We start from the raw sequence: 18100 nt of genomic DNA, 5'->3' as shown, positions 1-18100 counted from the left end.
AGAAATAACTCCTATCAAATCTTTATGATAATTATCCTGTGAAACTACATTGGCCCTCTCGACACAGAGACTGCATCATTACGTACAGAAGAGCCCGGGGATACTCCACACCACCGGGCCTTAAGGATATCGTATCATTATTAGTACTCTGCTGAATTCAACAGTTCCAATTAATTGGCTTATTTCATTTAACAATGAACTTCATTGAAGGGAGAGAAAAAACGTTCGCCTCCAGAGTGTCCACCAATCTGAAGGTGGGGGTTCAATCCCCAGCCCTTGCCGTATATTTGGTCGAGATACTCAACCCAAAGTGTCTCCAATTCTTTTTCATGGCCAACATGTGTGAATGTAAGTTTCCCTGAGCAGGTGCACTTTGTATGGCACTTTCTTTTCTACCTCTGTATGAATGTGTTTGAATGGGTAAATGCCGACTTGTATTTGTAAAAGAGCTTTTAGATGTTGTAAATACTACAAAAGAGCTATATAAATGTGTATAAATGCCGTTCTTTTAACATTTAAATCACTGAGTTTCTCCTCTCAATGCAGTGCAGTGCAGCAAGTGACAGGTAAAAGAGGTGTTGTGGTGACCAGGTCGACTTACCCTTCCAGTGGAAAATGGGCCGGACATTGGCTTGGAGACAACTATTCGAGCTGGGACCAGCTTTTCAAATCTATTATAGGTACAAATATTGGATAAAACTTGATTCTCATAATTTTAACAAATATTATGGTAAGGTGATTACTTCACATATGCAAACTTGGCGAAGAAAAAGCCCTCTTTAACCTGACATGTATCCCCTTTTCCTTTGATCTACAGGCATGATGGAGTTCAGTCTCTTTGGCATCTCTTATGTAAGTATCATCATCTGATCTCGGTTTTGACAAGACATAATCTTATTGATGTGACCTTGTCCTCCCTAAGTAGATTCCAGCAGCCTGAGTGATGTTGTTTTGTTTGCTACACCCTTTGATCAAAGGACATCTCGGGATACAACGTGAAGCATGTCATTGCCCCCCTCCCCCAAACTAAGAGGCCTAATACAACTTATATAAAAAGTTATATTTTGCATGGTGTCCTGGCTTGCTCTGACTTTGCTTGTTTTCCCCGCTGTCTCTTTGTGTTTGTCTCTCCCTGACATGTTGTCCTTCTGACGTCTCCTCAGCACACCTAATAATAATTAAAATCTGACACCTCATCGATCCCTATATGGTAAATCATTTGCGTGCCCCGAGCCAATGCAGCCACAGGGTCAGATAGACAACATCGCTCACTCTCGCGGTGTCTTAGTCAAGGACACGTCAGAAACATGAGGCTTGCAACCAAAGTATGCTCTGGTTGGAGACTGCTCTTCATAGACCATGCACATTCACCCTGGTGTCCATCTCTCTGCCCATCTGTGTCACCTTTTAAACACTTGTACTGACATTTTGTCCCTGTTTTTCAGACCGGGGCAGACATATGTGGGTTCTTCAATGACGGAGAGTATGAGATGTGTATTCGCTGGATGCAGCTGGGTGCCTTCTATCCGTACTCACGCAACCACAACGGCAAGGGTTGGATTGTGAGTGAGTTCAAAACTTGAAAAAAAGCACTCGTATGAGATATACTGGGATAGGAGCAAAGATGTCTGCTCTTGTTTGCGTTAGCTTTTTCATGCTACATGCGTACTTGAACCAGTGTTCATTTCTTGTTTAATCTACGGAAGAGGATTAGGGCCACATTATTATTATTTTTGGGAGGATTTGAAAAAAATATGTTTTTTTTTTGTTCTGAAAAAAAAGGCAGAATTCTGACTTTTTTCTCAGAACAAAAAAAAAACTTTTTTTTTTACGGGTATTAGAAAAAATAAATAAAATTTGTTCTGAGAAAAAAGGCAGAATTCTGACTTTAATCTCAGAATTCTGACTTTTNAAAGATATGGAAAATGCACCCAAATGACCCCAGAAGTGGGTTTTTTCTAAATCTCTCTAAAAAGGTCAAATGTCACTTGTTTTGCATCAATCTTGATACTGTATCAAGATTGATGCAAAACAAGTGACATTTGACCTTTTTAGAGAGATTTAGAAAAAACCCACTTCTGGGGTCATTTGGGTGCATTTTCCATATCTTTGGCCCCCCTCTATCGATTTTGATGATTGACACCTCTTTTTAACCATTAGGGGGCTAATTCAGAGCCTTTGTTATTACCCTTTTGTTTCGTTTAGCTAAAAATTGTTAATATTGTCTGAAAGCTGAGTTTCTTCCCGTTAACTGGGNTGTGTGTGACACATTAATAGGTTTTTAAATGTTAAGAAGCCCTGAGACACAATTTCGTGAAAAACAACCGGGCGGCGGGCCTCCGGGTTGAACAGGTTAACCCTTGTACATTACAATTTGCTCATCCATCATCTGTGTTGGTTTATATGGACAAATGATCACTTACTCATAGGTGGGTTTGGTGTGGGACCAGCCATAGAGATTGTGGACGTCATAGTGAAGGACTCTTTTTCCATCGCTGAGTATCTGCTCGCTGTTCATGCACAGAGTCTTGTGGTTCAAACCACGATGTTTCGACTCCAGAGCTTTTGGAGACAAAACATATAGCTAAATACATAGAGCCCTTTAAAAGCATGCTCATATTGTTGATATCATTTTAGTACATTCATTTAATCAAACATGAGGGAAGTAAATATAATTTTGAGTGTCTTACGTGGCATATATGGAGGGTTCTCTAGGAGTGGGTTACCAAGACAGTTCTCTCCAACTGTACCGTGGACAAAACTGGCGGGCTCATTCATGTCCTAAAGATGAACAGAGACAATGAAATCAGGCAGAAATGATAGAGGGGATAACTCCACTTTATTAGTATGTCTTCTTTCAGGTCACTCACAATCCAGAGGCCGTCAAATTTTATATTTCCATAGAAATCCTTGATTTCTTGTAGCCACCACGCTGCGGTTGTTTTGCGGAAGAAGTCAGGGAATGTAGTATTCGCTCTGTAAATCTGTAAATGGGAAATACAATGCTGAGTACCCTCAAAGATCTCATGCATGTTAGGGCTGCTCGATTATGGCAAAAATCATAATCTCGATTATTTGGGTAAATAATTGTTATCACGATTATTAATTATTAAAAAACGATTATCCATTTACTTTGAAAACATCCATTTATTGAAAAAACGTGAACAGTATGTTTTTAACAGTTGATTACCCTCAACTTTAAGTATTATTCAACTGAAAAACCAAAAAAAAATAAAAAATCAATAATCGTTTTATTTCGATTATGTTGTTTTCATAATCGTTGCAAGCCAAAATCGTAATTGCGATTCAAATACGATTAATTGAGCAGCCCTAATGCGTGTTTATAAATACTCGGAGCTTGGAAGTGATGTATGTTAGTGGGTTGAATATGGAATACATTGTACCTCTACTTGGGTATCCCAGTCCAGAGATTCATCTACTGTGACATTGGGTCTATCTGGCCACACCTACAAACAGGACACATTACACCATCACACTCAAAAACATCACAAAGTCTGTTTCAATACAAGCTTACATATTTGTCCACTTATTTGTTGGGCCATAGTTTTCCTCTTACCTTCCCCCACACAATTTCATCACTGATGCTTTTGGGATATTTGATGAAGACATCCTGTGCTAGACCTCTGTCGAAAGCAGGGTAGTCGCCTCGAGGCTCATTGCCTGAGATGGCTGGATCCTGGAAAGAAACACAAAGCTATTCATATTTCTAATATTTCAATTTTTTTACTATGATACGCCTAGCATATTGGTTGAAAATAAAAAATGGAAATGGGGGATTCTCATAAATTCCTCTTTAATCTTAATCATTGCACACACATTGCCATTTATTACATTACCAGAATGAAGATGAACCTCATGCCTTCATCCCTCATCGTGTTCACCAGGGCAGGCAGTCCTTTAAACTCTGAGTCCAGAACAAAGTCCAGCTGACGCTCCATGTAGTCAATGTCTGCATACTGCACATCCTGCAGCAGGTACCAGAAAAAAGCTTATTGTGACAGTTGGTTTATTAAGGAATATCAGAACTGATATCAAAACAACACACAAGACGGTGTAAGGAACAATTGCTTCCTGTATTCAATTGACATCTTTTATATTTGGTGCTTTCAGTATGAACATATTCCACTGAACAAAAAACTTGTCCAACTTTTTCCTGCATATTTAGCTCCGGGAATAGCTGGTACACTATCTGAATGCAATTACAGTTGGAATAAATGAAATTACAAGCTACATTTCATTAAATATTTTTACACTACAATTCGTTTTTAATCTTAAAAATAAACCACCGTGTTTGTGGTAATGTTACACGCTGACTTTTTTCAATACTTGACAGATGTTCTTTGCATGTAAATGAGTGGCCAAAGAACCCTGAACCCCCCCACAGAGGTGCAGGTAGCCTGAATGTTTATGTTGTTACTGCTATGTCGCTCTGCTGGTCCGAAAAGGCAGACCTGGTGGGATGCTAAATATATAAAATGTGAATATTTGCCGTATTTAGTGTCCAGCACTTAGTGCCAGCACTTAGTCCCGCATGGAACTAAGTACAGATCGCGTTCACACCGGAATAAGTTCCCTGAGGGAAGATTACGCAAATGAAGCCGTTGATGTCACTTCTTCTTCTTCTGCTTTGGGTTTACTGGCAGGCCGCAAACAATTTCACGGCGTATACTGCCGCCCGGAGTCCCCGGAGTTGGGGACTGGCTTCAGTAGAAGCTGCTGCAGCCTTCCGAGTAAATTGCCAACCGCTCCCATGTTTTTTTTTGTGTTGCCATAAGTTATTCTCTCTCCGTTGGTGCGCGGGGCTAATGCTAATAATGCTAATGCCAACAAATACAATGGTGGCTTCACAAAACTTTTCAGAGTTTTACGGGCCGTGGTTTGCAATTCGCCCAGCCAATCGAAATTGTTACTTTTTTCTCCCCAGGAAAGTACCACCAGCAGGGACTGAAAAGGGGGGTAAAAGTTCTCGGAACTAAGTACCGTACTCTTTTTGGTGTGAACGCAAAATTCCAGGCATTATCGGAACCAAACGGGAAAAGTATGGGTAATAGTACTCCGATGTGAAAGCGCCTTATGTTGTTTTCAGGTCAGTGATATTTCCAATTCCATACTCATGTGCCCGCCCCGCCGATTTTTCATACCCAAGGCCCCCCCTCAGGAATCAAAAGCCCACCCACCGATTTAGTGCTGCTGTTGGGTCTTTTCCTACATAACATTTAAATCTGTCTTGACTTACTGTATATGAGGTTTTATTTGCTTCTGAATCTTATTTTTTTACAGTGAGAGCAAAACCTTTATAGGCTTTGATTGCCTCTGTATCACTGGCTGTTTAGGGTTGGTTGCTTTCATTCGAGTTAATGATACAGGATTCTTTTTGGCTGGCGTCAGCTCCTTGCCGGTTAGCTTTGTGAAGGCCTATTCAGGGAATCTCTTGATAATCAATTGATTTAGATGCTTGCTTATTCCCATGTTGGACATATGGACCTGGCCAAACCCAGCGCTCTCACAGATACTTATGAAGTTATTTGTATGTGAACCCAATATTTCACTGTCAGAAAGAATTGTTGGTTCTGCTACAAACTGGAAATGTCTACAGGCAGGGCAACCTATAATAGGATGGATTTAGCTCAGACTATCCCACTAAATGCCTTCATTATTTAACCTACAGCAGGAATAGGAAGGCAATACAATGAATCCTTGAGTTGAGACACTGAATGAATGGAATGAGTGTGTCGTCAAAATCAGGCAAACATACTGGGATAGGATGAACAGCATGTGGGCAGCATCTACCTATGGGGCAGTGATGACGTATTTGTTGTAGAACGACACAAACGTTAGCATCACAAGGCTCCCATGACAAAAAGCAATGGGATTTTCCATTGGATTTTTGAATTTAGCAGAAACACACAGTAATGATACTAATAAGTAATACTACACATATTGTTCTGCAGATCATCTCAACATATTAACAGAAGTAAAAAGCTAATGTTAAGCAATAAAGGAACAAGATCACGGCTACATGGCTGCGCATCACCACCGCTAAGCTAAAGGTGGCTAATGTTCGGCGGGATGACATTTAAAAGTCTCATTTACATGTTTTATGACATGTAGAAGCTTCTGATATTTTCGAATGGGGTATTTACTGATGTTTTCTATGTCGTAGGACACAACGTGAACATCTTTTGAGTTAGTGTTAACCACGTAGGAGGCTTTTTAACAAAAATACCTGAACTTACATAGGGTATGCCCGCTGCCCTCATGTCTCTGTAAAGATCTGCTATCTCCCGGTCATTGGCGTATCCATAGCGACAGAGCTGGAACCCAAGGGACCAGTAGGCAGGTAGAACAGGTCGTCCAATCAGCTGTTAAGAAGAACAACAAACAAGGAAGGAAGTCAAAACAGTTCAGCAAGAGTAAAAAAAAGTTGTTTTGCAGGAAAATGGGACGGTGTCCACAAAGTGTTTGTTTGGTCTGTGTGTGTGTGTGTGCGTGTGTGTGTTTAGATAGGGCTAAATGAGAGAGCGCAATGAAGCAAGGAACTCCCAGCTGCTGCAGTCCATCAACAGCGGCCCAGGGCCAGACACAAAATACACACACACACACACACACACACACACACACACACACACACACACACACACACACACACACACACACACACACACACAGTTAGACACAACAGAAATGACTTACCGCAGTGTACTCCTGCACCACCATTTCAGGCGTAGGTCCCAGGACCATGTAGAAATCAAGGATGCCGCCCACAGTGCGATAGGTTATGGATGGAGTTGGCTGGAAAGTCACATCTGGAGAAAAAGTTAGAAAGATATTTTGTAAACATCTAAATGAAGTTGTTGGTTTGTGTGTATTACTGTAAGAGTCTATGCTCAGTGACTGACAGGGTAGGAAAGGATGAACATGCCACAACAAAACTAAAACATCTTCTACGTAGAAGATGTTTTAGTTTTGTTGTGGCATGTTCATCCAAAAACATTGGCCTCTGAAATTATATGTTCTAAAAATGAAATAGTAAAATACAATAAATATATTATTTTGTATATCTTTTTTTTTTCTTTTTTTTATTCAGCACATTAAATCATTCTCGAGGGATATGAAGTTACTTAAAAAGCAAATGAAGACACAATCTTATAAAATAAATTAAAAGTATATATTTTTAAATAGATCTTTTTTTGTTTTTTATTCAGAGAATGAAGTTACTTTTGAGGGACATGAAAATAAAATCATATAGAAAGCCTTTAAAATAATACTTTTTTTACATGCATTTTAGTTTTGAAACGTTTTTTTTTATTCAGTACGAGAAAAAAGTTTCAGGGCACATAAAGATAAAATCGTATAAAATAAATGTATTTCCAATGTACAATATTTGTTTAATTTGTATTCAGTACATGAACTCACTTCAGAGGGACATTTTGGCAAAATAAAAAGCTCTGCTCATTATTTTGCCAAGTGAGAAATGTGTGTATGTATGTATACAAGTACATGTGTGTGTGTGTGTGTGTGTATGTGTGTGTGTGTGTGTGTGTGTGTGTGTGTGTGTGTGTGTGTGTGTGTGTGTGTGTGTGTGTGTGTGTGTGTGTGTGTGTTTGTGTGTGAAGTATGTTTATTTTCTTCATGTTTATTATGTATTACTGTTCAGTATGCAAATATGCAAAAGTGCTCATTACGCTGTGTTGGTCTTATATAAGGCTCCGTCAAAGGGACATGTAATCACAACATGGGAGATAGCCTCTCTCATTAACACATAATATGTAATTGAATGCCATTATGCATGCATGTGATACTGTTGGTTGCATTTGCATGTGGCATCTTCTGACTCATGTTTTTGTATGTGTGTTTCTCTCACCCATGGCATTGCTGTTGAGTAGCAGCACACCGTGAGCGTCAGCAGTGTCCTCCAGGCCCATGTAGAAGGGATGCACTCCGTAACAATTCATCTTGTACTGCAGCACAGAGACAGAGAGGGAGAGTGAAGGAGACGGGAGGGGTGAGTGAATGTTAGGTAATGAATTGGTCTGTTCTGCCGCTTGTACATATGTTTGCTTGTGCGCCACTTTGTTTATTCATGAGCATTTTTCTTTACACTTGACAGGGATTTTCTCATTGTGTATATATAGGAACGACAACTTGCTATAATGGGCTTGCTCAAAGTTCTGTCAAAGGCTTTTGCAAAAGTAGGGGGAAAAAAATATGCCTAAAACTATCCTCTATGCCAAGGTACACTGATTTAAACATTTATTCAAATATGTATACAAGTGTTAGAAATAGCACCCAATAGTAAGGACGATTTAAAAAAAGTTACTAATTACGATTATTTCGACTGATATTGAAACTGCAATATGATTCAGGATATTGTAGGGATTGATCAATTCCAAATAATAATTATCATTAAAAAATATATTATATTATGTTTTCTTTACAAGATCGGTAAATATATTTTTTATATAAATAAATATCTTAAATCTGTAGAATAACATTTGTAGGCCTGGATATATCTGCAGTTTGAGAATACATCAACATGGCATTTGAACACATATTTAGTGGACAATTATTGTACATCCTGCGATTTGAATATGGCACTAGTGTATACTGTATATAGATATATACAGTATATCAATGAAACATGTATTATGAATATCAACCAAGAGCGCTACACAATCCCAAAGATCCCTTTAGCCTGGATTTGAAGAGATCAACAGAGTATTGGGACATTAAATCAAAATCTAATCCTTAATTTAGCGCAAAAAGACCCAATACACATGCAAATGAAGAAGCGTTAATATGATTCTGATTTAAAATGACTTTAACCAACTTATTTGACTGCAAGCGGAGATCTATTTTTCCTTAATTTGTCAACGAAAATGTATCACGTTAAGTAAATGCATTGATATTCTACATCAGGGGTGTCCAAACTTTTTTCACGATGGCCATATACAGAAAAGATACGAAGGGCTGGGCCTCGCACTAGAGGTGAGGTGTATTGCCTCATAAGGTCAGTTATAAGTTAGAAACATTAATCAAATGTAGGTAAATTATGCTTGATACTTGAAAATGCCCTGAAGAAAAAAACACCCTATATCACAGCTCTCCAGAGGGTTTACTTTATTTTGTTGGCAGCTCATTCCTTACAACAGAAGCCTCTGTATAAGGGGAAATATGAAGGGTTTATTTCAAGCTTGTTAGGTAAATAAGTTATTGTCCTTTTTTTCTTATCAACTAAGATATGTTAGAAAATGTTTCCAACTTTAATTGACTGGATCTATTTGAAAAGTGGGCTTATAAACACATGAATACTAGTGTGTAATATATGTTTACATTCCATTTGTGGGCCATATTACAAAATACCTTTTGAATCTACTGAGGGCCGATTCAAAATGGTCCGGGAGCCGTAGTTTGGACACCCCTGATCTACATGCATACACTGCCGTGTCCTTTATGTGCATCTGTTACAATACTGTTCTCTGGGAGTAGAGCGAGGACTTTATGTTTCTCCTCTGTCTGTAAGTGTCCCTCTGTTGTCTTCAGTGTTAAAACGGGATGGAACTAGACAGAGCGGGCTATGAGGATCGCGGAGAAAGGTGGCGGGGGACAGGAAATCTGCCACTTTAAGATGTCACCGTCCTGTAGGAAAACTCATGGGGACGTCACACTCCATCAGCCTCCTGCTCTTCTGGTTCACAAGACGTTGTTAAACTGTAATGAAATGTCTATAAGGACTGCTTCTACCTCTGTGTCATCTCTTTCTGGACGATGAGGGCTTTTTTCTTTCGATGTGTGTGTCCTTGTGGCCTCGCTACATGGTGGGATAACTCAAAAAGCAGAAAAGTCATTAGCTCGTCCGCTAACAGAGAGTGACAGCTAGTGACAGTGTTCCCTCTGTGTCTGTGTTTCTCCACTTCACATTCTGCATACATTTGCATTTATTATAATAAGCCAACTACGGACGGCGGCATTTGAAATAAGCAATTTACTCGGTGCCTTATAAAATGTCATATTTATATTCCCCTTTATACGCTACACAAGCTGAATGCATACATCTCCTCCAGAGTACATTACAAAGTCCGTCCCTCAACTATCAAGTATTCAAACCACCTGTCCTTTTCATGTTGCTGCAGTTGTGTATCCTTGTGGCTGTGTCTCGGCTACATTTCAACAAAAAAGACCCCTGAGAGTACGATCAGATACTCTGCATTGAATATGTGTGACATTCAGTTTGTTAACATTCTGTAGAGTTTGTGTTCCTTTGAAGTGATCTCTTGTATGTATTTGCAGCTGTTGGTTGTTCATTAAAGCTACAAACAGCAGTGGTGGAGAGCTCTGGGAAATGGTGAATAATATATCCAAGCGTTATTGGGGCTGTAGCAGGACACAACATTTACAAACAAAAAATGTGGAATTTGTTTATGTTATTATTATATTTTATTGTTATTCTATTATTCTATATTGTGTATTCTATAGATACTCTATAGATATTTATCTTTTGACTGATTTGATATTTATACTTCTACTGTTTCTACTGTTGATTATTTTTGTATTTTATATATTTAAATGTTCATTCATTTAACTAATTGTTACTATAATAATTTTTGTTTTTATAATACTATGTATTACTATGTATTATTATTATTATTATTATTATTATTGTTGTTGGTGTTATTATTATTATTATTATTATTATTATTATTATTATTATTATTATTATTATTATTTATTATCCTGTCTCATATTTTTTATTATTTGTTAATGATTTTATTTGTGTCAATGTTTTTATTTTTCGTAATTTTATTATACATTTAAAGGGCATCAATTATATCTAGTACTTTTTAGCTAACCTAATTTTTTCGTGGCCAAATCCTATTTCAATTGTTCTCTTATCAGGTTTGATATCAATGTTTCAAAGACAGTCTCCATACAGAGTCCATGTCTGCATGTCAAGCTTTTTTTTTTTCGCTTATCAAACTTTTTTTCACCTACTTGCAATTGCCCTCTCCTGAGGGGGTCCCATAACATGTGTCTGAACCCCGTGGAGCTGTCTTGAGAGATTAGCAATTAACATTGATAATGCTGATGCATGTGGAAACCTCAACCTGTCTGGCCTTGACACCAGTCGGGAAAACATCATGACACTATATAACTGGCGCTCATATGAACGGCATCAAAGTGACACGAATGTGAGAAAGAGAAGTTTAAATACTGTGGAGGAAGGTTGTTTACTCTGCATTTTCTACAGGGTGATACATTAAAGACTGTATGCCATAACCAGTGTAAAATTGGTTTTGATGGATCATGCCAAGCTTTAAAAGAAGAGGAAAATATATATATATATATTTGCGGTTCCATGTCAAAATGTGTTGATGGGAATCATAAACAGTCGCCCGTTCACTGACAGGGATTATTTAAGATATGCAAATAATGCATACAATTTGCAGATGTTCCTTTAAGGCGGGATTTGGTTTGCAATGAAGATGTTTTTGTTGAACTCATCCAACACGGAAAGTATTGTAGATTATTGACCTGGGTTGAAAGTGGACTCGTTCAAGTTACAACTGGGTGAGGCCTCTGGAGGGAACTTTGTTATTTTAGCTTTTGCAAGCCTTTCACATGCAGTTAAACATACAGTATATAACACACTCAAGGGTAACCTCCATGAAGCATTATAGGCTGCTTTAATATCAAACCGCTTCACTTCAAATACATGACATGCTAGTAAACTAAACATCAACAAGTGTGAAATCTGATCAATACTATATGCGTATGTGCATGAGTGTGGTTTAACGTGATACTTACACCGGGAGGCTGGTCTTTGGCGAACATTCCCCAGGTGTGATAGTTGAGGTTGTGTCTGTAGGTGGCGTGCTCCGTCTCTCCGAAGCCGTACACGTACTCCGATGACAGTCGAGTCGACACCTGGATGAACATCTCTGAGAAGGTAAAACCTGGCAGCGAGGAGTCCCAGCTGAGAGAAGTGACAGAGGATTAAATCCATGAGAGATGGAGAGAGAAGGGGAATTATTCTCAAAGGGAGTTATCCACAATATGTTTGACACAAATAAGCATAATAACCAGCAGGAACTGCAGGCATCCCTTAGATGTACTTCATACATTTTAATTAGTAAAATCTCAACTGCCAACCGTCACCCCTGCTTAGAAATATATTTTGAAAAACTCGTGAGCGCTTCATGTGACACCATCGCTGAAAAAGAGGGAACTACTTTAGCTTCTGAGACACTGGCCAACTTTTCAACACATCTCATTGGGTAACAATGCCAGAACTGTGGAATCAGCATTGTGACTTTAATCTTAACGGGGGTTCCTTGCCTGGAAATAGTTTTTCACACAACGTCTCGCTTTATTTTGTGTTAATAGGACCATCTATACTACCTAAAATTGCAATGGTGAATCACCGCCCTAAAGGGGCTAATTAAGGAACGACAAGAGGGGATTACAGTGTGCTTGTTGAAACAATATGCTGGCTATGCATATTCATACCTTAATGATTAGGAGGGTATACCATGTATTAGAGGTCCTGCACACACAGTGATCAAACACATTATCTTTTGGCATGAATATGAAAAATTATTACACTATTATTTACAAAAAGGCATTTTAAGGGTTGAAATGAGCACCCCATCTACTGTTGCCCATTCGTGAACATCTCCAGGCAAACGCTGAGTCGACCAATTGGGATTTATCTATGTAATGGTGTGTTAAGTGTTACAAATGTAATTGTTAATGCCTTCTCATCAGTATTTGGCAATCCAACTGACCCAAGTCCCTAGATATCTGCCTTATGGCCATATTTTTACTTTTCAAAAATGATGCAATGGTTGGAGTTACAGTAGGTTTAGACCACGGCATGAGGCGAGCAGTGGATGCCAATAGGATATGGAAGGTAAACTACAGGGACAACATTTATTTTTACCGTGAGTATTACCCATAAACCCAACTCATCTGGCATAATTCATATCTTCTCTTTTCTAAGATTAATGTATTTGTATGCATGGTCCTCTTTGAAATAAATGCATAATCAATCTCAAACGTCCAGAACACATAATAACCATCACAGCCACCCTGTACAACTTGAACACTCACATCTTGGTTCCTGTGCTCTTCCTTATGACCTGGATGCCGAACGGGTTATCGGTAAATTGGACCTTGTAAAGCCTTTTGGTCTCGTCAGTCTCTGGAGTAGCGGGGACCGACAGCGGCACTGGAACCTCGTAACGCTCTGTGTTCGGGTCCCAGATCTGGAAAGGAGGGAACGTTTGGATGTCAGGTGTTTTTATGGATGAGGCAAGCAGGATGGATGTATACAAATAAAATAAAAAAAGTCAAATTCCAGCAGAAACAAGCACTCACCTTGAACTGCAGCATGTCACTCTTGTGGTAATGGATGTCAACGCGGAGTGTGTTGATGTCTGGAGACCCTGGGCGAACATTGCTCCGGTACTTGTTGTTCCGAGAGATGTCAAAGGTCATTCCTGAGTTTGTTTCTACTGATGTCGTCATGGTGTATCCATAGTCTTTTGGATAGAAGCACCATGGAGCACGTTCAATGTAGCTTGGCTAAATGAGAGAAAACAGCATATGAAATGTTAAAGATACCACATTTTTCAATTTTGTTGTGATAAAATGCAATAATGGAGCAAAGCCTGCAATCCAGTTCAGGCAGTCAACTCGAGCTACAACGATACATATAAGTGACATGCCTTAACCCTCACGTTTTATGAAAGTGTTTGTGGTTAAAGAAGATCAATGGTTACCACACGTTAACAAGATTTTCACGTTTTGTTCTACGACATAAAATATGTCTAAATAACCAACTCCAACAAATGTCATAAGCGTCTGTGTCATAAAAATGGCGGTTGCTAACAAGTAACCAACTAAACGTCATCGCGCAGACACCACTACGCCTCTACTTAGCTTAGCCATGCAACCGTGATGTTGTTTGTTCATAGCCAAAATTAGCTTGTTATGCTAACATGGATGTCGAGATTATCCTGTTGTCCAAAACATGTAATTTGTATAAACTTATGTTGGCCACAAAAAAAAATTGTCTGCGAGATCCCATTGCTTTTTGTCAGGGGAGCTCTTGCGAGGGTAACTTGTGGGTCGGCTAACAAAAATACGTCCCACACACCAGCATCCTGTAGGCTCTGGGTAAGTTATTTAAAAATGATGCGCCATTATTCTATGTCAAAATATCTACAAGGAGTGATGAGGCCGGGGCCTGGACGCCACACTCTAACTGCTGTTAACAACGATTCCATGTGAGCTGTCTGACTGGAATTAAATGTGCTATGTGAACCTCCTCTGTGTCACCCCTCACCTCCCAGATGCAGCCTCTGGCTCGGCACTTCGCCTCATCTGCGTTCTCGCCTGGATAGCAGTCGAAGCGCTGGTGCTCATTGGGCTCCACTTCCCACTCCACCAGATACGACTGCCCAACAATCAGCGAGAGGCCGGTCAGGAACAACACCTGTGATGAGGAGAAAGGGAGGATGGAGGTGGGAAAGAGTGGTGATTATCAAATCCAAAGATACAAATGCAAGCACATGCCCAGACAGACTTCCCAGAGACAAAGTGCGTACTTGACGTTGCATGTGCTTTCAATTAAGACACAGCTGTTAATTTTCCTCGCTGTTTCAACAGCCTCAGCCGGGAATTATGACTCATCCTTACAACAAATCTCAGGGTGCCCCTTTCACCCTAGACACCATCCGATACATCCTTCTTCATCAGTCTTTTTTTTAGTGTGTCCTTTAGTTTTGGAATCAGTCTCAAGCAAATATGTTGTGGAAAATAGCAGGGCACAACATAATTAAATAAAAAGAGCACAGGTATACAGGTATATATTAATAAACAAACAAACAAATAATAATACATTAATAATGAAATAAATTAATAAATAACTAAATAATAAATAAATGAATGAATGAAAGAAATTAATAAAACAAAATAGATAAATATAAAAATAAGGAATGAAAGAATTAATGAATACATCAATTATTAAATTAATTAACAAATAAATAAGTAATTAAATAAATAAATGAATTACTGACTGAAATAGTTAATACATAAATTAATGAATGAGTGAGTGAATAACTTAATAGTTAATAATAATAAATACATAGTTAATTAATTAAATAAATAAATAAATAAAGAGGGCACCGGGAACTGTATAGGGCATGCTATGAAGTGGCAACGGATTTTATTTTTTAAAGAAAGACTTACGCAATCATGTCCGAAAAATGTTTGAACACAGCACCCGTGATATGCTGGGAGATACTGTCCTCTTATATTCTGCTTTCTATATGGAACTAACTATGTTTGGAGGTTTTAAGGTTGTTCAAGGCCCATTCTGACTCGGCATACAAAGACTGATGGACATGACAGCACAGAGTTTAGGTTTAACAGCACATTTACCCTTCATCTCAGGAAATGATTACTCTTGAGAGTCATTTCATAAATGCATTCCTCTGTACGACCATATAGACCTTGAGAAGTGACACAAGCACAGCACAGACGCACACACATGAACACAGAGGATATACTGACGCCCACAGTAATACCTGACTGAACCTTCCTGGCACCTGATACACTCTTACCGTCTGCGTTTGACCCTGGGCGCTTACCGTAGGACTATTGCTCAGTAATTATTTCTCTTTTTGATAAACAGGCTCACAGGAAAGCTTTACAATCCTCTCGTAATGTAAATTGGTATCATCTCTTACACCTAGAGGCTAACCTTGAATGTACAATGGTTCAAGTCTTATTGAAATAAATGGTGGCTTTTCGCAAGAGTAGCCACCGCTATACTCATCCCTGTGCATCTGTCCCGCGTCAGTACATCAAGGTCTTCCTCACGGTGGAAATACGTCGACAAAATGATGGGGAGTTTTTCACATTTGATGACTATACAATTCTGGATTTATTTGTATTACTGACCTACTGATACAACCTACTAAAACATAGCCTTACTCAAGCAACCAACGGTATATTATAATTATATTATCTTGTTAATACCAATACACCTCTGTAAATATATTGTAATATCTTTACTTCAACTTCTTGTGTTTATGTTAATATATCTTTTTTTTTTTTATGAATCTTTTATTTTATATTATTCTAAAATGAAGCATCTTTTGCAAAACCCAATTTAGACCAGGATAAAGAAATATTCAGATTCCCAATCCCTAATGTGTTTCCGAAAAATACTAATATTACTAATACTACAAGAACAACTACTACTGCTACTACTACTAGTATAATAATAATAATAATAATAATACTGTTAATAATAATAATGATCATAATATTAATAATAGCAAACTGTAGTAATTATATCTTAATTAAAAACAATTAAATGTATTTGTTGCCACTTGAAAGCAGCAGAACAGGCTGTGAAACCACAGTATTATATTTCAGCAGACACATTATATTAAATAACATTACATAGCACTTAGCTGACACTTATCGAAAGCAACTTACAATAAACAGACATACAATGACATTAGCATTTATTCAATATTCTGAACTTGGGCACCTGAGGAATGTAAGTCCACACATCATGTCTCATTCTTTTTAGCTCTGATCTCGTCTCCATTTACGCTGGAGGGATATGACTAGCTGATAAAAGCCTGGCTATGATCGTTATTCTTTGCATTTTATTTAGTATTGTTAGTGTTTTAAGCAACATTTGTATGTTTTTCACCCCTGGCAAAAAAAACGATAGTTTCTCTTATCATGCATTTTCACAAGGCGATCACAATAAGTGTGAGCTTACCTTCTTGGCTGCATCGTAGGTGACGTTGGCTACTGCGGTGGTTGAATTTCCGACGAGAGTGTAAGTGACAGACGTGGGAGGTCCCGCCACACCAAGGACGGTGATGTTCTCAAAAAAGAGGTTGTTTGGGTCCTTGTAACCAGCACGGTTCACCTGCATAGACAGCACTCCCTACAGCGCAGAGGACACACACAGTTAATGCCTTATTTGCAGAGCTGGAGAGTAACTAAGTGCATTTACTCAAGTATTATCATACTAATCAAGTACTTTATAGTTCTGCTCCACAATGATTCATTCAAAATTGTATTTTAAGACATATAAAGCCTTAAAAAAAAAAATTATATACACATATGTTAATAATTAAGTTTTTGGGAGAAGGGGTGGGATTAAATAAGTGTAAACTTCTTCCCACCCCTTTTTAGATGAGTAATTAAGTAGATAATTTGTTTATACATGACTTAGAATCAGTAATATTTGTGTATATCAATTTGACACTGCTTAATTTTAAAATGTTAAATGTGTGTATTATTGTTTTACACATTCAAAATAAATCAAAATAAACCGGCCTATTCTTCCTTAAAAAATATTGTACTTGCTGCAATTTCAAATAGCACTAATCCATATTGCGATTTGGACGAACATTGGATAAATCGTGCAACCCTAGTACTGGTAGTAAGCATCTCCTATAAACACCCAGTGCTCCTGTCCATCACTCAAACAGAAGTTCAGAATGATTTCCCGTCTGTCGCCCCTCCCCCACCCAAGTCTAATGATATCATTCAGGGAGAACATCATTGTCATACATCAAACATGCATGGCAATTTGGCAGTGCTGTGTGAAGCAGGAACACGGCGTGCTTGATCCAACAAAGCTCCAGCAGCGTGACGTCAATCAATTATGCTTATGTGTTGAGGGAAGTCTAAAGTCTGTGGTGGATTCAAACTTTGAACTTGAATTAACGTAATCAGGTTATAAAAACAAAAGGTAACTGTATTCCTTTCCAGTTACATAAAAACAAGACGATATCAGATTACTGTTACAATCCTAAAAATTGGGGATTACTAGCAGGTTTAAATTGTAAGTAATCCAAAAAAGCATATTGTGTTTGTTGGAAAAGGTTCAGATTTAGTTTCTTCTCTTCATCATGAAAGGAGCGTCCACGTCGCGGCCCTGGGAGTATTGACGAAATCGACAAGATCGACAATATCAACTAGATCGACTAGATACTGCTAATCCTATCACCACCACAAGCAACAGTTACAAGCTACAAAACAG

At 38.4% G+C, this 18100-nt stretch overlaps 1 protein-coding gene and 1 long non-coding RNA gene across 2 annotated transcripts in view; one reads left to right on the top strand and one right to left on the bottom strand.

The window, feature by feature from the left end:
* The first annotated feature begins 552 nt into the window (after positions 1-552).
* LOC104965650 (uncharacterized) lies at positions 553-1556 on the top strand. The gene is made up of 3 exons (XR_800560.1): positions 553-680; positions 818-852; positions 1446-1556. It is a non-coding gene; the product is annotated as an uncharacterized lncRNA (long non-coding RNA).
* Positions 1557-2419: 863 nt separating this feature from the next.
* The window catches only part of LOC104966325 (maltase-glucoamylase, intestinal-like), a 53638-nt gene continuing 37957 nt past the window's right edge, over positions 2420-18100 (bottom strand). The window contains exons 8-21 of the mRNA XM_010795513.1: positions 16826-16996; positions 14369-14518; positions 13399-13605; positions 13132-13286; positions 11827-11995; positions 7886-7982; positions 6715-6827; positions 6258-6383; positions 3858-3986; positions 3578-3697; positions 3405-3467; positions 2871-2984; positions 2691-2781; positions 2420-2562 (exon numbers count right to left, since the gene is read on the bottom strand). Of these exons, the coding sequence (XP_010793815.1) occupies positions 2420-2562; positions 2691-2781; positions 2871-2984; positions 3405-3467; positions 3578-3697; positions 3858-3986; positions 6258-6383; positions 6715-6827; positions 7886-7982; positions 11827-11995; positions 13132-13286; positions 13399-13605; positions 14369-14518; positions 16826-16996 (1848 nt within the window). The remainder of the gene's footprint in view (positions 2563-2690; positions 2782-2870; positions 2985-3404; positions 3468-3577; positions 3698-3857; positions 3987-6257; positions 6384-6714; positions 6828-7885; positions 7983-11826; positions 11996-13131; positions 13287-13398; positions 13606-14368; positions 14519-16825; positions 16997-18100) is intronic.

Source organism: Notothenia coriiceps, unplaced genomic scaffold (assembly GCF_000735185.1).
Source record: "Notothenia coriiceps isolate Sejong01 unplaced genomic scaffold, NC01 NC01_scaffold00037246, whole genome shotgun sequence".
NCBI classification, from domain to species: domain Eukaryota; kingdom Metazoa; phylum Chordata; class Actinopteri; order Perciformes; family Nototheniidae; genus Notothenia; species Notothenia coriiceps.
This window is presented reverse-complemented; position numbering and strand designations above follow the sequence as displayed.